This window comes from Lacerta agilis, chromosome 7, assembly GCF_009819535.1.
Source record: "Lacerta agilis isolate rLacAgi1 chromosome 7, rLacAgi1.pri, whole genome shotgun sequence".
Taxonomy (NCBI): Eukaryota; Metazoa; Chordata; class Lepidosauria; order Squamata; family Lacertidae; genus Lacerta; species Lacerta agilis.
In genome coordinates this window covers 82,669,523-82,695,803 of record NC_046318.1, presented here as the reverse complement: position 1 = coordinate 82,695,803, position 26,281 = coordinate 82,669,523, and the positions used below count along the sequence as shown (strand labels likewise).

The window sequence follows — 26,281 nt, the reverse complement described above, 5'->3', positions numbered from 1 at the left end:
TGTGCATGCACACTTCTTCAGATACCACACACACTTCTTGGATGTGTGGGGGTAGCTCCTTCACAATCTTGTTAGCTCATACCAAGAACAAACTTAGTTGGTTTCTAAGGTGCTACTGGAAGGAATTATATATATATATATTATTTTGTTTTGACTATGGCAGACCAACACGGCTACCTACCTGTAAAAAGAATTGGATGGTTTGTTTCTGTAAAGCTCAGTCCACCTTATGGTCTAGCCCCACTCATTTCTCATAAACTGTTCTCTTAATCTCTTATACTCCCCATAATTCATGTTCTGCGATATAATGAGCTGCTCTTGCCATTTACATCCTCAGTTTAGGTTGATGCATTCCAAAGATGACATCTTCATGCCGAAACTGTCCAGAAAAGTCAACTGGTTATTTGTGCAGTTTAGTGCACAAATAAATGACCACGAGAACCATGGTGCAATCCTGTACATGTCAACTCAGTAGAGTTCAGTGGGACTTACTCCCAGGTGAGAGAGTATAGGGTTGCAGCCCCAGTCTCAGTTCTTTTTGTGAGTGTTGTGCAAGGACCCATACAGAACCCATGTGTCCTGTCCTCTACAGGAAAACTACCCATGACATCCTCACAGTAGAACTGGCATGCAGATGTGGGTGGTGGAAGGAAGCATCTAGGACTTCACAAGTTCCTCTAACAGTGGAAGTGGAACATGGCCAACATGACTAGTGGCCATTGAAATCCAAGCTATGTGCAACCCAAGTCATAAGCAACCATATTAGGACCATAGGGAAGACCATTCCTTGGTGAGTCCCATGTAGCTCAGTCTGGAACCTACACATTTACAGACTTGCACTGAATTCATGCTGAGTCTCTTGATTGCAGTGGATTTAATACTCTGATTACCTTGGTAAAGACCAGCATGAGATTTTTTTTATTAAAAAAAATATCTACCTAGCATATGCATGTGTAAGGAGCTTAATGAATCCCACACAGGCAGCAATAACCCCTTCTCTGCCTTCCCATGTGCAAACAAGTCTCTCTGGAATTTAAGGGTGAGCTCTAATCACTTTTCATTTATGTTCCTACCCTGCCTTTTCACCAAGGAGTTCAGGGCAACATACATGGAAGGTGAAGGTTCCACATGGTATCTTCAGAACAACTCAGTGAGGCAGGTGTGACTGCAGTAATGAAAATCTTGAGTGAGTTCTGCGGCTGGGTGAGAATTTGGGACTAAGTCTCCATGGTCCATGACTGGCACCCGGTTAACTTTGCCATAAAAGGTAAAGGTAAAGGGACCCCTGGCCGTTAGATCCAGTTGCAGACAACTCTGGGGTTGCGGCACTCATCCATTGCCGGTTTGACTCAGATTGGACCCATTGCTATTAATTAGCATGGTTTACCTAGCTGCATTAATTATAATAGGTAAAGGGACCTCTGACCGTTAGGTCCAGTTGCAGACGACTCTGGGGTTGCAGTGCTCATCTTGCTTTACTGGCCGAGGGAGCCGGCGTACAGCTTCCGGGTCATGTGGCCAGCATGACTAAGCCGCTTCTGGTGAACCAGAGCAGCACACAGAAATGCCATTTACCTTCCTGCCGGAGCAGTACCTATTTATCTACTTGCACTTTGACGTGCTTTCCAACTGCTAGGTTGGCAGGAGCAGGAACCGAGAAACGGGAGCTCACTCCGTCATGGGGATTCGAACCGCCGACCTTCTGATCGGCAAGCCCTAGGCTCTGTGGTTTAGACCGCAGCACCACCCGCGTCCCTAACTTTGCCATGCTGCTATGCAAACCTTTACCCCAACCGCACAACAACCTACCAATGTGCTGCCGCTGATTCTAGTGATTGTCTCAGAAAAGTGGACCAGGGATTTGCAGCTCTCATGCAGTGTCACTAATATCCAGGGCACAAATGCTTTGCAGGGAGCTGCACCCATTGACCTGAGATATTTCGGCTGCTCATGGGCACGTCTTTCCAAGTATTTCATAGAATCATAGCATTGTAGAGTTGGAACTTGGAAGGGACCTTAGGGTCATTTAGCCCAACAAAACTAGAGGCAGTTTTAGGGTAGCATGACCAGTTTCTCTGCACTGAGCTCTGAGCTGAAGGAGAGATGCAGGGGGTCACAACTATGATGTAATGAATTGAGCAGAATGGAAGGTGAGAGGTGGGGTTTGGTCCCCACTGAAATTTTAAAAGTCCATCCCTGACTGAAGCATCCATGACCGTTGGCCATCCAACCTCTGCTTAAAAACCTCCAATGAAAGACAGTCTACCACCTTCCAATGGAATTTGTTCAGATGAAGTCTTCCCACCCCCTCTCTCTGTAGGTTCTTCCCATGTTCCTGGTCTAAAAGCATGGACCAAGGATGTGGAACCTGTGGCCCTCCAGATGCGGTTGGACTACAGCCCCCACCAGCATAGCCAATGGTCAGGGATGATGAGAGTTGCACATCGGGAGGGCCACAGGTTCCCTGTGGAACCAGAAAGTATGTTTTCACAAGAAGCTGTGGGGGAACCATACACTACCATTTATAATGGAAATGGAGGACTTTTGGGACCTGCCATCAAACCATTGGTCCATCAGTATTGTCTACACTGAGCAGCACCAGCAGTGGCTCTCTGGGGTTTCAGGAAGGATTTCCCCCCAGCCCTAACTGGAGATGCTGAAGATTGAACCTGGAACCTTCTGCATGCACAGCAGAACACCTACCACTGAGCTACAGCCCTTCCCAATGAATAAGAGGACAACACAAGCTTCTCAAGACCCAACACATGAGAATGGTAGGGCTAGGTATGAATTAGATGAGCCTTTGACTTCCATAGATGTTTCAATGTGCCTTGTGTTAGACTTGAAGTCCATTCCTAGAAACTTCCAGTATATTTTTTGGTAAGATTTCCCCTCCTTATGAGAACAAATAGACACAATAATTTGATCGGTGCGAATTCCCCCTTCCTCCAATCCTTTTCACAGGGACTTTCCTTCTTAAGGGCTGGAAAGACCTTGAAAATAATATACACTTGAATGGGAACTGCATAAGAGCACACCTAGGGCTCTTACACATTTCCGATTCTCTTTGGTGTGGCTTGCCTGACACATGTTCCCAGTGGCTGATGTCCAGTTTCGCTGAGCCTTACGGAGTCCAAATACGTTTCAAGTCAAGAGCAACCTGTATGCTCCAGTCTTCGATGTGTTTGCAGTCTGCCCCATTCACTGCAATGGAGGATGCAACTCCAGTTTTACAATGCACTCTCCACTGAAGAAAATGGAACAGACTTTCTCAGCAGGGACATCAGTGTGTGCAGCTATGAGACCCACCGGACATTGCTGGATCATGCCCAGTACATACAATCTATCCCTGATGGAAAGGATTCCCTATCTCGATCCATTCAACCCATAAACCCATTTCCCCCAAATTCAGTTTGGATCTCCCCCACAACCCAACCCAACATCAGTCCCCAACAACAAAAGATAATTACAGGTTTGCAGGCAAAAAAAAAATTATAACAAAAAAGCATATTAGCCCCCCCCCCCTGCCCCAAATGAAAAATGTTCAAACAAAAGTTTTGGGACAATAATACGAAGATTGCTATGACAAAATAGACAAGGAGTGGTTATCTGGAGTCTTTTACTGTGTCTGTGGGTTTGGGAAAGATCCTGCACCTTTGTCCCGTCCCCCCCAACCACCCTAAAAATTGGTGATTTTTTTTCTATTAAAAAACCCTGTTCTATTTTTCTTCATTGAAATATTGCTGATCGTTTTACGGTTAAAACAAATGGCAGGATTATGTCTGAGGAAAGCTTGGCGATTTGTTATTTCACCAACAGAAAATAAGAGAAGAAGCAATTCCACGTGTTCGTTTTCCCTCAGAAAAGATCAAAACTGCCTGATCAATTCTTACACTCCTCTTGCCTTCTTGCAGAACAATTTCCAGCTATCTTGGCAGGGGGAAAGTGGCGGCATCGATTTCTGTTTGAGTTCTTACGGAAACACAGAGCGAAACGTGTTTTAAAACATGGTGGTTCTGAATTCAAAGTCTGAGGGGGGGGGGCGGATCTTATTTATTTATTTATTTTTGGTGTCAAGAGGAAGAAGCCAGAAGCATCAGGCCATTTCCTCGACACAGTATGACAATCCAAACCCTGAAGATGAGGAAGACCTGCATGTTAAGATGCTTCCATACTTTTTCCTCACAGGACAAAGCCGGAAGAACAGCTTGACATCCCCGCCCCATTTGCATGGGACAGAAGCATGGAAAAATGACCGGAACGACGCATGCCAAAGAAATGGAAGTCCTTGGGTTTCAAGTTCTCTTTTTATTGAAGAAAAGAAAAAGAAGAAAAAAAATAGATTTTTTTTCCCAAGTGGATTTTACTCATTTTTTTTCCAGTTTGTTTCAAAGTCCCTAAGGCAATGTTCTCCATATGTTCTCAACTTTTCCATGTCTCTTAACCGGGGATCGTCCACTTGAGGAAGCAGACAGGGGGGAAGATGTTGTTCAGTCTTTCGAAAGCAAAGAGGGGGGAAAATGAGGCCACACATGAACCTTTGTACAAAGGCCCACAATGAGATTGCCTAGGGTCTACTAGCAGTCAACATATGACCTACATTCTTGTTTGTTCATTGTTTGTTTGCTTGTTTTTTCAAAAAAACTCCCCTTCCCACTCAAGGTTCTTTTCACTCTTTTTTTTATCTGGAAACCAGTTGAGTGGATCTCAATTGTCTTAAGTGGAGCTCTCTTCCTTGTCCATACATCACACTCTTTTAAAATAAAAATTATGGAGAGTTCAGAAAATCCACTATGGAAGGAGATGTCTGCCGCCACCACCTTCCTCCCTCTTCCATCCAACTTCCCTGCCCCAATTAGGCATCCTCTGAGCTATCTCCCAGAGGACTGCTGGAGAAATCCCAACTTTCTGATGAGGAGGCCTCTTCCCGGTTGAGGGGGATCTCGGTTCCTGTTGCTGTTCTGGTGGTGGAGAGGAGACAGTAGGGAGATGGGCAGGTTCCTCTCCCTCCATCTCTAGAAGAGACAATGGGTCACAGGATGTGTCCAGTGGAACTGTGGGTACCCCATGCTCAGTCAAGCTCCTCCTGAGTTTCCATTCCAGACATCCATTGTTGTGGCAGCATGGCTAGCGGCATCCTCTTGGTAAAGATCCTCCGTTAATCTTTTGCCGCTGAGGCCGATGTCATTTTTAAAAAAGAAAACAACAACCTCTAATCCTCCCTTTCCCCTTATTATTTCATCATTCCCTTCCCTTCGCCGTGGCCTGCTCTCTTCCCCCACCCACCCCCCCGGCCATCTTCCTTACCTGGGAAAGACCGTATTGCGTTCCGTACCTACTGCTACTATGTTCTACAAAGTAATAGTTTTCCCCACCCAACTCTGTCTCCCGAGAACAATACAAAGGTTACTCCATATTATCTTTCCTTTTTAAATGAAAGGTTTCGAAAAGAAACCAACAGACATTGCTCTCTTGCTCCATTTCAATTCCATTTGATTGGTTCTCTTTTTTATTATTATTTTAAAAAATCTTTATCTGTTTGTATTTTGTGTTTTGTTTTCCCAGGGTGGGGGGGAAAGGACACCCAAAGAGAGTCTTTCTTCTTGTTTTTTTTTCCTCCTCAGACCTCCGTCTGGAGGTCAATAATGTCCTGTCCCACCAGGGGGATTGTGGCGCCCGCCTTTTCCCACTCAACAGTTTTGAGTTCCAAGGGAGACTGTGACACCATCTCCATGTCCTTTTTAACCCACGCCGGCGGGGAGTGGACCTTCCGGATCCCTTCCCAGGGTCTCTTGTTTGGTGTCTGCTGTTTTTCTTGCTGCAACAAAAGGGGGGGGGGACAAAACAGAAAAAAAGAAGAGATCAGATTTCCAAGAAATTAAGTTGAGAGGAAGGCCAAAAGGCTTTGTCAATTCTTTTGGCTGAATTGATTTTTTTTTTTAAAGAAAAAAAGGCCTTCGACTGATTAAAATGGCACTGGATTAATTGGGAGGTGGATGGCTTTAAAATTAATTACTTGAATGCAAGTATTTGCAAAAGCCTCAGGTGACAGTCAATATATTTAAAAAGGTATTTCCCCCTTTCCCCTAAAGAATATGCATTTGTAGTGCCAACTTCAGTGCATGCATTCACCCCCCCCCCCCACACACACACACCAAAAAGCCATGTCCATGTCCTTCTTCCCTGGCACTGGGCCCTGGCCATGAATACCCTACCACAGGGATGGAGACCCTTCAGCCTGGTGCTTGAATCTGGTCCTCTACGCCTCCCTGTTTAGTCCCCGAAACTCTCCCCAGACCACACCCCCTCATCAGCCCTGCTCTGGACTCCCCTCGGGTACTCTGGTCTGTGATAATGCTTCTTGTCTGGATGGATGAAGAGATGTGGGTGGGAGAGCTTTGAAGAAACTTCTGGGTACCTAGAATGCACCTTGCGGTATTGTGAGGGATTGTGCTGAGGAGGGTTGCACTGAGGAGGAATGGTGGGAGCCGCCCCCTCCCCCTGCTCCTGAGCAGGATCCTGAATCTTCCCAGGAGCAGTGGGACAGTAAAGATTTGGAACAGTGGTTTGCAGAGGGACATAGTTCAGAAGGCAGAAGCTGGGAAATACTGGATGGGGAACAGCTAGAAGAAGAAGAACTGGGAGAGAGGGAGAGAGAGAGAGAGAGAGAGAGAGAGAGAGAGAGAGAGAGAGAGAGAGAGAGAGAGAGTTAACAGACTCACTCTCTCTGGAAAGTGTCCATCCGATCAGCCCAAGGTCAAGGACAGCAGATAAGGTGGCAGCTCAGAAAGCTCGGTGGTTGCGAGACCAGGTTGCAAGATGTGGTAGTGACATGGGTGACAAGGGAGGAAGTGGGTGGAATCTTAAAATTGGGAGCACCTTCTTTCCTAGGAATGGTTCTTTTGTTCTCTCGCCGTGATCATTAAAATCTCTAACTGGTAAGAAACTCCTTTCACTTTGTTCTCTTTATCTACTGCCAAAGGGGGGCAGGGAGGAAGCTGAGTCCCTGAAGCCTGACAGGTATGGAGGTAAAAGTCACATCCATTGCGCAATACAGTTTCCCTTTGTCTCCGCCAATCACTTGTATGTAGCTCCCAGAAAATCTTCCACAACCCACAAGGGAATGTAACTCTCAGCCTGAAAAATGTTCCCTACTCCTGCTCTACCATTTCATCTGCTATTTGCATATATATGAGCTCCAATCATGGCTCAGTTGGAATCACATCTAGTTTGGCCCTTAATTTCACCATCCTTCCCCTTGTTACGCTAATGAACTGGCTGCAATGGTTTGTAGAAGGAGTAGGAAATGGGGATCCCCTAACAATGTACGCAAGCCCTGCCCACCCCACAAAATGGCAGACAATTCGTGTTCCTGATGCCATCGGAAATCTCATCATTCTGGATCAACTGGAAGGGATCACGGCTATAATTATCTGCCACCTTGCGGAAGGCCAAGGCTCAATGTGATTTGACAGGAAGCGTTCTTAAAAACCAAATAAACTTCTCCTTGCTCAGTGGCACCAGACAAACCTGGTGGTATTCTGTGAATTATATAGATGTAAGCACAATAGGATCTTTCCATAACGCTACCCAACAATAGCATGTTCGAAACCCAAGGGGTATATTTTGCTTTTAAAATGTTCAGAACTGGTGCATCATTCTCTTAAATAAAGCAGGCTATAGAAACCTCACCAAGAGCGTTATTACAATTCACAAAGGGATTTTTCATGCGAAATATCTGCCATGGGAAAGATTAGGGGTTACTGGAGAGAGAGAAGAAGTGCAGAATTCAATTCAGGCAGTCACAGCACTGGGGGAATGGAAGTAAGGTGCACATGTGCGATGGCCGAGCAGAAATTGAAGGAAACTCATGAAACCTCACGGGTGGGGTGGGGGAATAAACCTCCTAAACATTAGGAAGAACTACCTGACAGTAAGAGCTGTTTGACGGTGGAATTTGCTGCCAAGGAGTGTGGTGGAGTCTCCTTCTTTGGAGGTCTTGAAGCGGAGGCTTGACAGCCATCTGTCAGGAATGCTTTGATGGTGTTTCCTGCTTGGCAGGGGGTTGGACTGGATGGCCCTTGTGGTCTCTTCCAACTCTAGGTAAAGGGTAAAGGGACCCCTGACCATCAGGTCCAGTCGTGTCCGACTCTGGGGTTGCAGCGCTCATCTCGCTCTATAGGCCGAGGGAGCCGACGTTTGTCCACAGACAGCTTCCGGGTCATGTGGCCAGCATGACTAAGCCGCTTCTGGCAAACCAGAGCAGCGCACGGAAACGCCGTTTACCTTCCCGCCGGAGCGGTCCCTATTTATCTACTTGCACTTTGATGTGCTTTCGAACTGCTAGGTGGGCAGGAGCTGGGACCGAGCAACGGGAGCTCACCCCATGGCAGGGATTCAAACTGCCGACCTTCTGATCAGCAAGCCCTAGGCTCTGTGGTTTAACCCACAGCGCCACCTGGGTCCCTCTTCCAACTCTAGGATTCTATAATAAGCGATGAATGGCACAAAAATCTTTTTGCGCTTCCTTTTTCTATCCTTTTGTCCTCCAATCACTTAATATTTGTTTTTACTGGGTGAGCTTTTGGCTGTAGCCTGTTTTTATTATATAGCCTTTATGTATTTATGGATTGTATTAGTCATACTACATTGAAACAGGTCTTACTTAAATGCAAAGTGGTACAAAAAAGCACACCTTTAAAACGCGCTGATATTTTCCCAGTATTGCTCATGTTGTACATGTTAAATATTTGAATTAAATCAATCATTCAAATATATATATATATATATATATATATATATATATATATATATATATATATATATATTAAAAAAGAAAGTAAAAACAAAATACAGCCCCAGGGATTTTAACCTCCTGCACCTCCATTGTTTTGAGGAAATAAATGCACGCCACATTTGCACACCTCTTTCTCTGCATAAATTCTGGGCATCAAGTTTGCCGATGAAAGCCTTCAGCTCAAAGCAGGAGATTGACAGCTGCACTGAACTGGAAACAGTTCTGAATTCGGTCCCTCCTCAAGGCCGTGGATCAAAGTCACACACCCTCCCCCCAAAAGAGATGGGGAGAATATTCCTTTTATCACCTTCAAAGCAAATACTGGGTGGTACGTGAACAAAAGATTCCTTCCTCCTCTCCACAGTGCATAGTCGGAGGCTGAGCTGAGATGGCTTCAAGCATCACCCAGTCTGAGCAGGAGAACCTCCCTCCCGTCACTCAGTGACTTCAGAAGCAAGACGTTCTACTGACTGGGTGAGTTCTGCACCAGGGTGGCCTGCTTATTGGTAGCAAAGCAACTTCCAGCTCCTCTGCTTGCTCATCTCCGCAAGTCTTGGTTGTCAGGAGGGGAAAGGCTGATCTAATGAACTTCTGCAAAGTGCTTAAGGAAGTGTGTGAGAGATATTGTGAGCCTCAAAGGGGTGCTTCCGAATTCTTCGGTGAAATCTTCCTTCTGCAATGCCTAGTCTTCTCTAGCCCAGCACTCTATCTCAAACGGTGGTCCATGGAAATCCACATTAATTGCACCTCAAGAGATCTACCCTCCTGCTGCTCACCAGAAGCTGGCATTCAGTGGCAATACTGCCTCTGAGCAGGAACGCTTCCCCTCCTCTACCCTCCTCCTCCCTCCTTCCTTTTGCGTCAAGAAACTGTGTTACATTTTTTTTTTCTTGTCGCAAAGCAGCTGCTCTGGGGGCCTTTTGAGCTGAAAAGCTAGGGTGAAAAACAGCCCTAGGAAATCTCTAATAAAATGAAAGTTCATGGCTAATAGTCACTGACAGACTGCCCCCCCCATCCTTCTGCAAATATTTATCTAGTCCTCTTTGGAAGACATCAAACTTGAAGACCTCTCACTAACTCTTGTCTTATGTTTGTGAATTCCAGACATTGGCCACGATTACTGCATGGCTGGGGATTGTACTAGATGACCCTTGGGGTCCCTTCCAACTTTGCAATTCTATGACTCCATGTATTGTGTGAAGAAGGGAGCTTTTCTTCTTCTCAATGGCGATGTCTGTCCCGAACCTGCTGTCAGGACAGTCGCTGGGGTAGCCGTGGAACCCAGGTGACGGAAAAGCTTTGTAACCATAAAACATGCCTCTGACATGGGCAAAGTGGACATCTTTGGATGTTGGCAAAGGCAAGAGAAGGTGGTTGCCAAGTAGGGATGGTTTGGGAGGGATGCAGTCAAGGCTGTAACAATGTCAGGGGGAAATGGATTGGGAGAGTTGCATGAATCCTCTTTTCTGTGTGATGTCGGGAGAGGAAGGGTCAAAGGAGCATTCGAGGGGTGCTTGGCCCGTGACTGAGAGGGAGAAATGCATTTTGAAGACATGCGCCATGGCAAGGATTGGAGGGGAGGGTGTCTCTATGAGGTTCATTAAGGAAACGCAGGCAGTAAGACTTACGCTAGCGTTAGTTTTATCACTTCCGCCCGAAGAAACACTCCATCGTTTTATAGCCTGAGTGCACAAGAGAGAACAGGGTGTTTTCCCCTCTTTGATCAACGTAATTGTATTGGCGCACACCAAGGAACAAGGGGGTGCGCCTCGTGTGCCCAGGAGAACAGTGAAATAACCATTCAAGAGCATTCCCCCTTTAAAAACATAGTGCTTGATGGGGAAAAGGAAACATGCAGAATGGGAGAGGGATCTGCAAAAGGAACCATAAAACCCTGGCTAGCAGTGTCGCATTATGAAGGAACACAGAAAGCTGCCTTACACTGAGTCAGACCTTTGGGTCCATCAAGCTCAGTATTGTGTACTCTGACTGGCAGCAGCTCTCCAGGATTTCAGACAGCGGGCTCTCCCAGCTACACCTGGAGATGCTATACCTGGAGATGCTACACCTGCAGCTGTACCTGGATATTCATGCATTGCAAGGGTTGAACTAGATGACCCTTGGGGTCCTTTCCAACTCTACAATTCTATGATTCTGTGCTTGTATGCCTGGAATTGAACCAGGGCCATTCTGCCTACAGAAGAGGTGTTCTGTCACTGCCACTATGGTTCTCCTTAATTTCTTCTTAATTTCTATAATCTTGAGATTATACCCCGGGGTGTAGCAAGGGAGGGGCAGGGGTGGGCCGCCCTGAGTAGTGGCCTGGGGAGGGTGACACTCATGGCGGGGCCCTGCCTCCCGCGATTTGCGCCTCCAGCCAGTGGGGGGGAAAGCCGCTGAAAGGGGGCTTCAACCTTTCAGCGTCTTTTTTTGCCGCTGGTTGGGCTCCCTGAGCGGAGCCAGGGAATGGAGAGGGGCGGGCCAGCGAGGAGGGGTGGCACAAGCGTGACACTCCTCCTTGCTGGCCCAGGTGGAGGTGTCGCTCCGTGCGCATGCGTCATGCGCACGGAGCGACGGCCTGACCCCCAGGGGTGCCACTTGGGTTGCCGCTCCCAGCAGCCAAGCGGCTCACGACGCCCCTGATTATACCCTAGTTGTTTTATTTATTAAATTTATTACTCGCTTTTTTTGCCACGGCAACTCAAAGCGACTTATAATATTTTAAGCAAGCAAACACATACATGCATTAAAACCAGCTTTGAAAACAACCTAAGACAATTAAAAACAAACAAACCTACATTAAAACATCCCGCCCATGAAAAAAAAATGCTGTAGATTATTCAAAGCCAAAGGCCTGGTGAAAAAGAAATGCTTTTGTTGAACTAAAAGCTGGTATTGACTTCTGATTCATCCTGCCTTAATTAATCCAGATTAAAGGAAGATGATCATGGATAAACATTCAGGATGTATCTGCAATAAGTGATTCTTCATGCAGAACCTCTCACATCTCCCCTGCTGCTTAGCTCAGTCATGGAGATTTTTTTCTTTTTTGCACAGGTGTAGCACAAAGCATGAGATAGTGTTACTCTTGAGCTAAGTCCTTCATCTGTGTGGTCTGCTGCTCTTTGATCTGGGTGCTTTAGCCTTTGATATACTAAAGCACAGGAAATGCTGTAGGCCAGTCACTCTGCTTGAGGGCAGATCATTATCTCAACCACCCCTTGAGGTCTGACAGGTGGGCGGAGCCTGAGATTTAGGAGCAATGCTGTCATCCAAGGTCAATAGCATTGGGACAGCAGAATGGAGCTTTTGAATATGGGCAGGCTGAAGTTTCTCCAGAAAGAAATTCCAGCTGAACAGTTTATGGGGGAAATTTATGGGCTGGGGATCATCCATCATTTGGCAGAAATCCTCCTGGACACCATTTTGGCCAGCGATTCCCGGACATGTCCAGGAAAACCCAGACGCATGGCAGCCCTATATCTAGAAGACATGGGAGCAGGAATTCAGAGAAAAATTGAAGTCATTTAAGCTTTTCTCCAGTCAAACGAGAGAGAGAGAAAAAAGACTTATCGAAAACAGATTTTTCAAACTGCAAATATCCTCACATGGGTAGGGAAGAATAAAAGGCAGAGGGGTTTTGTCCACAGGTGCAAAATTATGGTTTTTGGAATTTCCCAGAAACTTTGTTTGCAGGCCCCCGAATAAATTAGGTCCCCAGGGACGGAGTTTTCAGGAAAATGGGCCAGAACTCACCTTGCTGTCTGCTGTTGGAGACTCCTTCTCTTTCTCTGCATGCTGCAGCTTTCGGTTCAAGTCCTGGAACATGTCTTGGTGACGTTTTCTCGTGTGCATGATTTTCTGCAACGGACGAGAGAGAAACAGGTCAGGATATCCCAGGTACATCAAAGCCTCAGGCAGGAATTGTGAAATCAATTAAACCTAATTAGGAATGGGTGAATCTGTCCCAGTTTCTCATTGCTCTAGTCCTCAATTCTCCACATTTCCATATCACTTCAATATATATATATATATATATATATATATATATATATATATATATATGATGAAAATTCTTCAGTGTTTTAGTGCAAGTCTCTCTTAATATGGTAATTTTTGGGTGCAGTTTTCCCTAATATAAATTTACTGATTTACACTTACAAACTGCTTGGTTTTAATAAAACTTCTAAACCATTTACAGTTTTGTTTTGTTTTGTTTTGTTTTTTAAAAAAGCATGTTAAGGTGATAAATAAAAAGGTTAAAAAGAGGTATCTGAAATATTCATAGTATAATTAAATGAGCTTTTAAAGAAATAAAAAAAGATAACTAAACTCAACAGAAAGCAAAAGGATTTATACAGATGCCAGCCTGCTACATTTGTGGATAGGGTCGCCAAACAAAAAAAAACATTTTAAGCAAGCACCACAAAGAGAACAGCAAAGGCATTTTGCCTGATGTCAATAGGCAGGGAGTTCCAAAGTGTGTGTTCTACCATAGTAAAAGATTGATTTCTTACAAGTGTGGAATGAGTATTATATGGCACCTGTAGCAGTGCAATGCATTTCTGTGTGCTATTTTTCTCCAATGCGTGCACTTTGATGTATACTAGATCCTAGTGTGTGCATTTCTGAACATGCTGGAACTCCACTGCAAAATTCAGAGACGTGTGAATTTTTTTGGAAACCGCGAATTAGGTAGGTTTGCCTTTAAACGTGAACTGGATTGGATTTCTCCCCCATCTTTAGTCCTAGCCAAGTAAAGATGTAGGACTGAAAACCCCCCAAATGGCCCAATGAGTACTGAGAATGATCATTGCTCCCAGAACGCAGGATGTCTGTTTGCAGGGGGTTTCCACTTGGTGGGTTCACCCCTTTTTGTACTTTTGCAAACCTTGGGGTTTCCCCAAGCCTCTTAATACCACCCTCATGAGAATGGATGGTCCAGTTTGGGCTACATAAGGAGAATGAGGTTGCTGCTTGTACAGCAGGCATGTCCAACTTCCAAGAGACTGTGATCTACTCTAAGTATAAAAGAAACCTGAGAGTGATCTACCCATTAACATTGGAGGGAGGAGGAGCAAGCGTGGGGATTGCCCTGAGTTGTTGATAGGGGGGAGGACCCAAAGTGGTTTACCTTTGGGGAGGGGACGATTGCCCAGACTTCTTGAGCTATTTTTTTAGGGGAGAGGGCCCAGAGTTGTTGAGCTTTCTTTGGGGGGGGGCGATCAATAAAGATCCCACGACCTACCAGGATCACCAGGGGATCTACCAGTAGATCGCGATCCACGTGTTGGACATGCCTGGTATATAGAATTTTTCATCCAAAGCAAACCACTTCATTCATTCTTTCAGTTTATGCTACGCCTACTCAGAGAGGTATCCTATGCAACACTCTGGGCTACAGTTGCTGGACATTTGCTTCGATCCCTGGCTACCAGAAATTCTCTGTGCACTGCCCATGGATCAAATTGGGCACACATTTGCATCGCTGTACATTCCAGTGGAGAAAATTACCCCTTGTTATGGGGAATACGCAGTGCTATTTTTCTAGAAAAAAAGAGGTTCCGGAAGTCACTACGAATGCCTCCATCATTCTCTTATAATGGCAATGGCGCCCACCTGAGAGGGGCCAGAACTGAGTTCCAGTGAGTTCTAGCTGAAAAAACAATAGCCCTGAATATGACACAAACTGATTCATGGGTTCTCGGGACTCAGGCAATGACTCCAGGCATTTTGGGTGTTAGGACAGTCAGTTCGGTATACATGAAACTAAATTCAATGGAGGAACGGGGATGATAAGATTCACTCTCATCCTGACCCGTCCATTATGTAAATGGAGAAATACTCACCTCGAAATCTAGCTCTGCATACCGGGATTTCCGTCTCTGGGGATTGAAAGAGAAAGACAGATTAGCAGTAGGGTGATACCACCCCAATGAAATTGACGACATTTTTTTGCGTACACAATTTGCAACAATGGCCACAATCGTCTTAACTGTCTGTGTGCATGCTCAGTCCATAGCTGTCAACTATTTCCCCCTTTTTGCGGGAAATTCCCTTATTCCAGCGCAGTTTCCCATTGCAAAAAAAGGAAAGTTGACAGCTATGGCCGTTTCCCAATGCAAAAAATAGGAAGGTTGACAGCTCTGGCTCAGACCCACTGGACTGAGGAGACACATTCCCTGGTCCAGGGGTGGTCCTACCATTTGACAAAGTGGGGCAACGGTCTCAGGTGCTGGATAAAGCCCCTAGCCATTCTCCTGTGCTGAAGATGCAGAGCTGTATGTGTGCTCTGCCACACTAGCCTGCTGCTCAGAGGAGCAGTGGAGGACACAATCCCATCACTAATAATTTGGGATCAGTTAACAATTTGGGACCTTGACAACTTTACCGACGAGATCACCTTACCCCATATCAACCGCTTCGATCTGGCACACTTACAGGGGCTACATAATGTGAATTTCACATTTTAAAGAAACCAATGTGGCAGAACTACACTTGGGAACTCCCAGCCTTTTGATATCAGGCAGGTTGTATGCTTTAAAAATATTTTTGCACAGGTAATCCTACTCAGTTGCGTAGAAAGTTGGAGCAACTTTTATCCCGTTTTATGAAAACCACCCCTCTCTCTGCCCACACCACGATTACCGTAGTTTTATATATGTCAGTTTGCATTTCGTAGTGCAGAAAGTAATGATCTGATGGGTAGAGATCTTTCCTATTCTACTTAGTTCAAGAAGGTTCTGGAAGCTTCTCTGTGTGAAAGGAACTAGCAGAAACTTCATGATGTTTGGGTTATTAATTCAGAGAAGCTGAGTACAGCTGGTTTAAACTGGTCCTGTTATCTCTTCTGTCAAGGTCATGCTGACTATAATAATATGCCAGAAGGAGCCAGCGTTTCACTTTCTCTCTTTCTATCTCATTTCCAACTTGTGTGGTGTTCTGTATATTGTGTTAAGTTTTAGACTTATTCTAAGTTATTGTTAAGTCTGCTGCAACTGGATTTCTTATGGACAGTGCCAATCCTGAATGCATTGGATTTGTGACCATTATGCTCATTTGCCTTCAGTAGCAGTAAAGCTCTGCTGGATGAAATGCCTCTGGTCTATTTTTGGGAAACCCTGCAATGTGTGTAAGTTTTTATTCTGCTTACTATACAGGTGAAACTCAAAAAATTACCATGGAAAGGTTCATTTCTTTCAGTAATTCAACTTAAAAGGTGAAACTAATATATGAGATAGACTCATGACATGCAATGCGAGATATGTCAAGCCTTCATTTGTTATAATTGTGATGATTATGGCGTACAGCTGATGAGAACCCCAAATTAACAATTTCAACTTTGGGGTTTTTGTCAGCCGTACGCCATAATCATCACAATTATAACAAACAAAGGTTTGACATATCTCACTTTGCATGTCATGAGTCTATCTCAAATATTAAACTCCAGTAGCTAATGAAAACAATTGCTTACATAAATGGACTTTTCCATGATATTCTAATTTTTCGAGTTTCACCTGTACATTGGAATCTACTCTGGGTCAATACTGAGCAGGCTTTCAATGACAATATACCTCTGTTATCTCCCCCCAACCTTACTCCGGCCAGTCAATTTAGCCCTGCATTGTATCATACGGCTGGTTCTTTTTCAAGGTCTTGTGGACAGGTTGGTCTTCTTTAGCCAAGGGACCCGAGGTCCTTTCCAACCGGAGATGCCAAAGGAACCTGCGATGTTCTCCGTGCAAAATGTGTGCAGTATCACATAGCTATCACCCAGCCACATACCTCCAGGGAGCTCATGGAAAGGGTGGAAACCGTCTCACTCTTGGACACCATGCCAGAGTTGCCAGACTCGCCTGTGTCACACAAGCTGTTTGGCATCTGTGAGTCACCAGATTTGTTAACCATCGGAGGTGACAGCTGGTGCTGCTGCTGCTGCTGCTGGATGATTGGCGAGGCCTGAGCCTCCCCACAGCCCATGACCACAGGCTCCCTTGGAGGGCTCTTGATAACGAAACCCGGGTCAGTGGCCATACTGAGGTGGATGAGCCTCGTCTGGGGCATCTGGTCAATGTTGATGCTGTATTTTGTATCGTCTTTGGGGGGCGGCGGAGGCGGCGGAGGCTTTGGCCTCAAGGTGGCTGTGTTGGAGGGCAAGACGACGTAGCTGGTGTCTATGGCTTGGTCCTGCGCCCGGGAGAGCTCCGAGTCCAGCTTCTTGAAGATGTCCCCGTCGCAGATGTAGATGGACTTGGGAGGCTGGCTCTTGTCCTTCTTCAGAGTGAGGGTGTGGTTGCTGAAGTCGTTGAGATTGATGGCGCCCAGGTAGTGTGGGGAGCCTTGGAGGTGCATCTTGGAGACGTTGGCTGGAAGACTGTTGAAGTTGGACGACCCCTTCTGGTGGTTCAGCTTAAGCTTCTCCTCATCCTGCAGGGACGGGCGTTTCAGAGTCCCCGTGATGGTCATCGTGCGGCAAGTGCTGATGTCTTTGTTTAGCACTAACGGATCAGCGGAAAGAGGCAAAGCGTCAGTAACCGATGGGATTGGACGTGTCATGCTACACAACAAAAACGACTCTCGCCATCATCATCACACCACCCAGGGATGTCCCCACCCATCTCCAGAACAGAGGCTCCTAAAGGGGTTTTTACTTTAGCATCCTCATCATTATTTATTAAATTAGTATGCCACCCTACACCCGCAGGTCTCAGGGCAGTTGCAACATAGAATCCCCAATATAAAAACACAAAATACATAACCAAAATAGAAAGAAAAACACAAGTCAATAACCTCCCCCAACACATTTTAAAGGGGAATTAGAGCTTCGCTCTTGTTTCATTCCTGTTCTAGACTTAGTGGCTCTTCTTTCAACAGCTACTGAGTGATAGGTTATTCATTTTTGTCTCCCATTCATTCATTATGTGAAGGCAACGGATGAAGAAATAAATGGCCTGCTTCTAATTTGCCTGGTTATGTTTAAAATTAACCCACAAGCTTCTCGGACTGGGTTATACATGTCAATCAATCAATCAATCAATCAATTTGATTTATATGTCTTCTAGAGATCCTGTGTTTAATCCACTGTGCTTGATTCATGATGCAAACATTGTATTTCTGCTGGTAAGGGTATATAATTTAGTTACCTATATTGGTTTAAAATGTTTTATTGACCTTGACCTCGGAGCCACACAGACTGTACATAGCTGTCCACCTTTCCCTTTTTGTGTGTGGGAAATTCCCTTATTATATCAGTGGGGAACAGCGGGGAGGGTTGACAGCTAGGAGCAGACAGGACACCTTTGCTCAGATGCCTTTGCCCCGGTTGCCAATTTGTTACTACGAGCATAGAAAGGCCTTAAAAACTTGGGATCGGTTTACCTGTGAGATCAGTTTGCCCCAATTATGCCTGATTGAGGGCACTCTTACAGGTGTCAAATAAAGCTCATTCCACGTTTGTAAGAACTCAAACTTTTGGTGTGGCAGCATCTACACATTGGAACTCCCTGCCTATTGATAACAGGCAGGCCCCTCCCCTGTTTTCTTTTTGGAGCTTACTAAACTCATTTTTGTTTAGACATGTCTACCCAGATATCTAAAATGCTGGTGTCTGTTTCAATCTCCTTTGATTTTATTGCTGATTTTACTTTTTCCTGAAAGCTTAAGATTGTTGTTATTAACTGTTTTTACTGATAATTTTATTGTTTTATTCTTATTGTAACTGCTTTGATTTATTTATTTTTTAATCAAGTAATGTATACATAAAGTACAGTGGTACATCGACTTATGAATTTAATCCGTTCCGAATGCACATTCGTAGGTCGAAAAATTCGTAAGTCGAAAAAAGCGATTTCCCCATAGGAATGCATTGGAAATGAAAAATTCGGAAAAATTCATAGGTCGAGTAAACCGCATCTAAAATTCATAAGTCGAGTAAATCCCATCTAAAACCGCCAACGGATGTCCTTCGGATGTCGGAAAATTCGTAGGCGTGCGGGCACTTTTTTCATTCGTAAGTCGAAAAATTCGTATGTCGAGTAATCCGCAAGTCAAGGTACCACTGTAAATAATTAAGTGTATTTTTGTCCCTTCCCTATCTGAGAGATTAGATACAGAATATCCTCTGGATGCTTTCAGACCCAAAAAGCAGCGCAAGCACTTCTAAGAAAAGAAAGAGCCAAATTCTGAAGGAGATGAAGAACATCACATGCAAACACACATATGCATCACAGATATAAGTAAACTATATGTTGCTATTGCTCAGCCAACTTTCAGCTGCAAGGAAAAAGAGGGTTAAGAAGTCATGGCTGGCTTCTATGATACACCCCAGAGTCATCGAACCAAATACTTACCCAGCATATCAGCAGAACAGCTGCTTTACCTATTTTCCCCTGAAGAACAGGGGTAAATAAAAGACCAACAAATATGGGCTTGGGGGCTTCATTGAAACAATTCCCAGCTAAGGTCTGGAGCGTTACGTTGTTGCTGGGTGGTTGTGTTGTCTTGTAAAACACAACAGCAGGTTGTTGGGGTTTAATGGGTCTGCTATGGTGCCTTGCGCTTGCTAAGCCAGCAAAATTCAAGGGCAAGCCAGCAGAAATAATGACCCAAGCCTTTGTGAGACAGGCTTCCTCAACCTGGCACCCTCTAGATGATATGGACTGCAACTCTGATCCTAAATGTGGGCACCAGCTTGGGGAGGCTGGTTGGTCTAAGACATCTTGACATCCTGGGGTTGGGCAAACCCAATTGGGTAAGAGAACTGTCGCACTCAAACCTGACAGCTGTAGCAACTGGGGGAGGGATTATGGTATCTAATGGACGTGGAAATGAATTTCCCAGATCTTGGATCCTAGATGAAGATCTAGTGGGGGGGGGGGGACTGGACTCTCTGGACCCTGTGTTTTCTATGAAACAGTAGACGTCTTGCAAGGAAAGATGGAGGCATTTAGCTGTTCTTCCAAGTATCACTCATGCATTTAGGCAACCCAAGGGATGCTTCCCTGGATATGTGTTTGTGTGTGTGTCACACTGCTTGCTTTCCTCTTCCCTCCACATTTACTTTTCCTTTTGTGCTATGTCTATTAGGTTGTGAGCCCCTAAGGAGGGCCTGCCTGATCTTTTAACATCTCTGCAGTGCTTAGAAAACATCCGCTGCTTGTTTAAAATGTTATAGAACAGTTGCTCTGGAGAGATAGGGGTGTAAAATGCAGCAAGGGCTGTCCTTCCTTGCTCGTTTGTTGGATGCCTTTGGTTTTGTTAAGGTTAAGAGTGTCGGCGCTGAGAGAGATCAGAGGGATAAAAAGAGACACACACAGAGAGGAAATAAATGAAGACAGGGAGGGAAAAGAAGCCAGGAAGAGGGAGAGGTGAGAAGACATCAGCAGAGAGGGAAGCGTCATATGGAGATGCCAAAAGGAAAAGCAATATGAGGATCTGCCTAAGGGCATGTTGGCGCTGGGATAATTTGTGGGAGCTCACACTCCCTTTTGAAACCTTGAAGCTGAAAAGAGAAGGAGATAAATAGTCCCTGTTTAATACAGGAGCGATGGGCTGCAGCTCACTCCCCAGCAAGCTGGCTCTTGTTGATGGGCACGGATTGTGCTCACCAGCAAGGATACTCATTTGTAACACAAGCTGGCAGGGCGAGGATAGCAAGAGTCTGATGCGCCTTGGAGCAAATTTGGTGTGGGCACTCCACTAGAAGGACAGCCTTCTAATGCGCACCCAGATCACAAGTCCCAAACAACACTTACTCACAAGTAAACACTGGGCAGAAATGGATTGATCCAGTGTAGTGTAGTGATCAGAGTGTCGGACCTGGGGTTCAATTCCTGTCTCTGCCATGAAGCTCACTAGGTCAATCACTGCCTCTCAGCCTACCCTACCTCACAGGGTTGTTGTGTGGCTAATGTGGGGAGGGAGCAAACTGTGCACACCACTTTGTACTCCTTGGACGGAGGGCAATACAGAAATGTAATAATAAACAAACAAAGTGGTCACTATACTGAAGACTGCTGTGGGACAGAGGACAATCGTGGTCCTTGGCTACAGGGTGAGCTGCAGTCATTGGAAAGTAAACTCACTCACTGAATCACATGTGGTCTGGACATCCATCCATACGTTTAATGCAATATTATACCATGCTAAACTGTCACAGCTTACCCCCCCCTAAAAATATCAGTTTGTTAAGGGGTGCTGAGAGTTGCTAGGAGGTTCCTGTCCCTCTCCCAGAGCTTCAGTTCCAAGAGTGGTTTAATAAACCAATCCCTCTTCCCAGTTAGCTCTGGGAACTGTAGCACCGCGAGGCAGAATGGGGATCTTCTAACAACTCTCAGCAGCCTTAACATGCCACAGTCCACAGAACTATTCGCGGGGAGCCATGACTGTTTAAAGTGGTGACATAACACTTTTGCCATATCCCTCCCCCATCCCTAGTGCTGATGCAGAATTCGCATTCCCCACAGTCCAGACGAGTCCTTCGTTCTGTGAGGCTCACCGCCAGTCTGCGAGACTTGAAAGGAAACACAGTGTGTGTCCCCCCCCCTAAGGTGTACGGGCTTGTCTGCACTTCTGTTTGTGCCATTGCCTAGTAAGCACATGTCTGAGCAGCTTCCTGCTTGCCCCACCCCTTTCCAAGGGAAAACCTGTTCTTTAGTGATGCGTCAGAACATACAGCAATCTGGGGGAAACCCAAAGTGCCATTTGCTCTGATTGAGTACTAAAGTGTGGTTTTCCATAGCGGAAGCAGCAGGACCAGAGGAAGTGTGGAAATGCCCTAAATGAGCACAGGCCTCAGATTGAGGTGCATGGGAAAGGTCCTGCCAGCTCTTTCCTCTGGCAACTTAGGGCTCATCCAGATTTCCTTTCATGCTGTGTTTCTAGGCACAGGTTTGTGCTTTAAAGCTCCCTGTCTGAGTGCTGTGTGTGTGTGTGTGTGTGTGTGTGTGTTTGCCACAGTGCATTCTCCATAAAAACCCACTCTTTGCAGCTGAATTGGAACAAACAGCAATTCACGGAAAACCCGAATTGCCATTTGTTCCTATTCAGCATCAAAGAGCAGGTTTTCCTGGGGAAAGCAGCAGGGTTAAATAATTTTTTTAAAAGCACCCAGACATTGACCAGGAAATTGTGGGCTTCTTCCTAGAAAGTGTGGGGCTAAAGTTAAGTGCGGATGAGGGCTCAGTGCTTCCGATGGCTCATTGCTACAAAGGATGGGCTTTTCTGAAAATCTTGATGTTGAGCTTATCTGTATGGATTTTCTCTAATTCCCGTTTGCTCCTTAATGAGATGTGAACCCCCCCCTTTTCTGGTTCTGCTAAAAACATGCATGATTCTTGCATGTTGTATGCATTATTATAAACATTATTACACATGTAATATTATACACCTATTATATGCATATACATGCTAGGTTTCCTGCAATAATCCACGTGTAATAAATACAATGCATGTGAACTGTATTAAGAATATGTGTATGTTGCTATACTTGTGAAATCATGCTGCAGAAATAAAATACAACATGAAGCATGGCTCCTTTATATATATCATGCATATATATATATATATATATATATATATATATATATATATATATATATATGTCTCTCCTGTATCGGTCTCTACATCCACGGAAGACGCTGTAACACTCTAATGGTTTGACTTCACTCCAAAAGGTGCACTCTTCCTCACAAGGCAGACGGATGCCATTATATGCATAGAAAATATGTGTTTTTGCATATAATTATTTGGGATTTCAAAGAAAAGAAAAGAAAGATGCAAAAACGGATTGGAGCTAGGCAAGGACTCACTGCAAGAGGCAGCCTGGAGTTGGGGAAGGGGGGAATTATTCAGGTCGAATCTCCCGAAATCCATATATAAATCCAACTAAGATGATTTCCTCTTCCATCTCTAGTTTCAAATCCCAGCAGGGAAGCTGCTATCTTGATAAGAAGTCAGACACAGGGGCGGAGCGAGCCGAACTGCCGCCCGGGGCGGCAAACATCAAGGCACCCTCCCGCGCACGCACGTCGTGACGGCACGACGCGTGTGCAGCCTCCTGGGTGGACTGCGCATGTGTGGACATGCGCAGTCTACCCAAGATGGCGGGTGCGATGGGCCAGCACCCCTTCTGACCGGCACTGAGCAGTGCCTTGCCACGTTTTAAGGCTGCAGAGGGCGAACAGCAGCGCTGCTGTACGCCCGCTGCAGCCTTAAAACGCGGCGCGGCGCCGGTGCCGGTCGGAAGGGGAGCCGGCCTATCGGGTGGGCGCGATGGGCCGGCACCCCTTCCGTGCGGTGCGGCAACCTTTAAGGCTGCAGTGCATGAACAGCAGCACAGACGCTGTGCTGCTGTTCACGCGTTGCAGCCTTTTAAAAGTTGTCGTGCCGTCGATTGCGGGGGTGGGGTCTGCCCCCAGAGTGTCACCCTCCCCAGGGCGGTACCCGGGGCAGACCGCCCCCCACCCCCTTGCTCCACCCCTGGTCAGACAACACATAGAAAGGGAAAGTGAGATTAGGGGATGGGCAGACAGGCAGGATGGGGAAGGGTCGATAAAGTTTGTACATGGAAATGGATGAATGGAAGGCAGAGATGAACGAAACAGTGAGAGGAATAGCTCCACATGTTGTATTTTAACATTGCCTAGTGTTTTGTGTGTGCCCATAAATTTATACTGTATGGAGTCGGAAAATAGGTGCAAATGTGTCCTCTCACCCGGGAGATGGGACTGCCTACATCTCCTCCCCAGCAGGTAAAGAGCACACCTGTTGGCAAACAAGAATCGGCTGGAAGGCACAGCGAGAAAGAGCATGATATAAACAGACAGAAAAGAGAAGCCTGGAAAGGAAGGGGGGGGTACAAATCCAAGAAGGAAAATACAGAACCGTTCATAGAGGTGCAGACAGCAATTAATTCTCAGCTTTAAGAAGAGATCCTGGTTTGGAAGATTGGAATTCTATGCAGGGTCGGAGGCAGCTGGGGTTGTCCTTGCTTGGAATGAGAAGGGGGGGATCTTTAAGGAAATCCCAAGAAGTGTCAAAGGTTGTGTGTGGGGGGGTTTAACCCCTTCCCCTGGTGATTTAGGGATGCAGGAGGCAAGCAGAGCATTTAAGGGAGGGTCGAGGCAGCACAGGGCATTCTTGACAGAGTTCTCAGTTGCAACAGATGCAGCAATGGGTCCGTTTAAGCAGGGGTGAGGGGTGGGGCTGGGAAGAGGTTGGAGGCCCGGGTGAGTCTGCGGGGCTGGGGCGATCGATTCCCAAAGGACGTGGGTAAGAGCAAGGGAGAAGCGGAGGAGACAGAGGATGCTGGAGGAATAATCTCACCCATCATCTCTCCCAGAACAGGGAAAGTCCCGAGGAAGAAATGCAGTATGAGAGGATCCTGAAAATCACTAAATGTCCTAATTTAAGCATCCAGTTCTTATATGGTTAGGGTCAGCAGGAGTGGATTTTCTGGCACGATGACCAGGTCTCTTGAGCTGCTTCGGAACTCCTTGCCTATTGATATCAGGCAGGTGCCTTCATTTCATTGTCTTCTTTTTGGTGCCTGATAAATATGTTTTTATTCAAACAAGCCTATCCAGATGTTTGGAAATTTGATGAGAGTTTTAACCTGTTTTTAGCCTATTGTTATTTTAACTTTTCAAACCTCTTAAACCAGTGGTTCCCAATTTGCTGACTAGTGTGGAACCCCTACTTTTTATTTTTCCAAAAGCAAAGCCACAGATCCCCTACTTTGGAATTTTTTTATATCTGTATGGTGGTTTTTGTTATGTGAATGGTGGTACAGACCCCCTGGGTGGGTTATAAGCAGATCCCCTGTTTTAAATCATTCTTATTTTTCCTTATCAATAATTTTATTGTTATCTTAAAAAATAAAACACGTTGAGGGTTTTTTCCCTTTTATATTCAAGCAGTGTATAAAATTTATGAAATAAGAAAGAAAGAAAGAAAGAAAGAAAGAAAGAAAGAAAGAAAGAAAGAGGAGCCCAGATCAGGACTCGTCACTACATTTTCTGAAATGTTTTCCATCATTGAACTGGGCAAGATGGTAAAACTACCCACACAATGATTGAACTGTTGTACCCAAACCTACTATGCCCCAACGAAAAGCCAATTCATGTGGATGTTATCATGCATCAAAAATGGTTGTGGGAACCAGTGTTGGGAGTGCAGTGCTTATGTCACTCCATAATAATAATAATAATAATAATAATAATAATAATAATAATAAGTCATTATAGGAACAACTGTTTAGAAACTGATGCCGGAGTTTTGCTTTTTCCTCTTCCCTCCCTGTTCCTTTCCCTTTGTATATCATGGCTTTTTGTTTTGCTTGTTTTAGATTGTAAAACTGCTGGATAGGCTCTGTCTTGTTTTGAACAACCAGGGCACCCTGGAAGGCCTTTTAGACTGAAAAAAAGCAGGGAGAAACTAAATAAAGACCTGCCAAATATTAATAATAGGCCTGCCAAGAGCCGACCTAACTGTGATAAATAAAGGCAGTCATTTTCATTCAAGTATAAAGTGAGTCTATTTTTATATATATATAAGAAGGGGCACAGAGGGGAGGGCACCTGAATCTTCTGCCCCTCCCCCCATTGCTCCCTAACCCCCAGGCACTTTCCCCCTTGGAAAGTGCTTGAAGGAACAGGGCATGCAGAGGGTTTCAGCTCCTCACCAATGCCGGAGTCCTTTTCGATGTAGGAATTAGACCAGGCACCCCCAAACTCGGGGTTTTGGGACTACAATTCCCATCATCCCTGACCACTGGTCCTGTTAGCTAGGGATGATGGGATTTGTAGTCCCAAAACATCTGGAGGGCCAAGTTTGGGGATGCCTGAATTAGACCCCCCCCATGCCATCTTGGCTCTAGATGCGAATGGTGCCGGGATGGGGTTAAGTCAGCCTGGCTGCTACCAATGTATCCAGTTTGGGCCTGGGTCTCTTCTTCCTCTATCCACGCCCCTTCCAAAAGTCTGTCCCATGGAGGTTGCCCTTGACCTCAACCAAGCCCCAAGCATATAGGAGGGCAGCGGAGGAGAGTTAGCCTGCAGGAGATGGGAGGAGGCGGGAGCTCTTGAGGGGGCAGGAACGGCCGGGAGCAGCTCTGACACACAGCTCAGACGCAACACAGTTTTTTGACACGAACAGACAGCAAGGATATATATATATTGTGAAAAAGAAAAGGAAATTAAGGTCAAGACCAATCCCCAAACCAGGTCACTTGTTGATTTCTCACCTGTGATGTGCTCACCTGATCTACAAGCCATATCCACGTCCTTCTCGAAATCAGTCTGGAAGACAGAGAACACAGAAGGGGGCGGTGATCAACAAGGCAGAGGGGAGGGTGGTGGTTATGGGGTGGGAGAGGAAAGGGGGCCTCAAATCCAGCACTTCTGGCAGATTTCCAGAACTAGCAAGCAAAGAGTCGCTACAACGAGACCCTGGGGTGAACAAAAGGGGGGTTATTGAGAGGTGAAG

General features: G+C 45.6%; 1 protein-coding gene across 1 annotated transcript in view; it reads right to left on the bottom strand.

Moving 5' to 3' along the window:
- Positions 1–4,633: 4,633 nt before the first annotated feature.
- The window catches only part of ADGRB1 (adhesion G protein-coupled receptor B1), a 272,638-nt gene continuing 250,990 nt past the window's right edge, over positions 4,634–26,281 (bottom strand). Inside the window, exons 26-30 of the mRNA XM_033155932.1 lie at positions 26,055–26,094; positions 16,583–17,295; positions 14,647–14,682; positions 12,554–12,658; positions 4,634–5,818 (exon numbers count right to left, since the gene is read on the bottom strand). Of these exons, the coding sequence (XP_033011823.1) occupies positions 5,621–5,818; positions 12,554–12,658; positions 14,647–14,682; positions 16,583–17,295; positions 26,055–26,094 (1,092 nt within the window). The 3' untranslated portion in view covers positions 4,634–5,620. The remainder of the gene's footprint in view (positions 5,819–12,553; positions 12,659–14,646; positions 14,683–16,582; positions 17,296–26,054; positions 26,095–26,281) is intronic.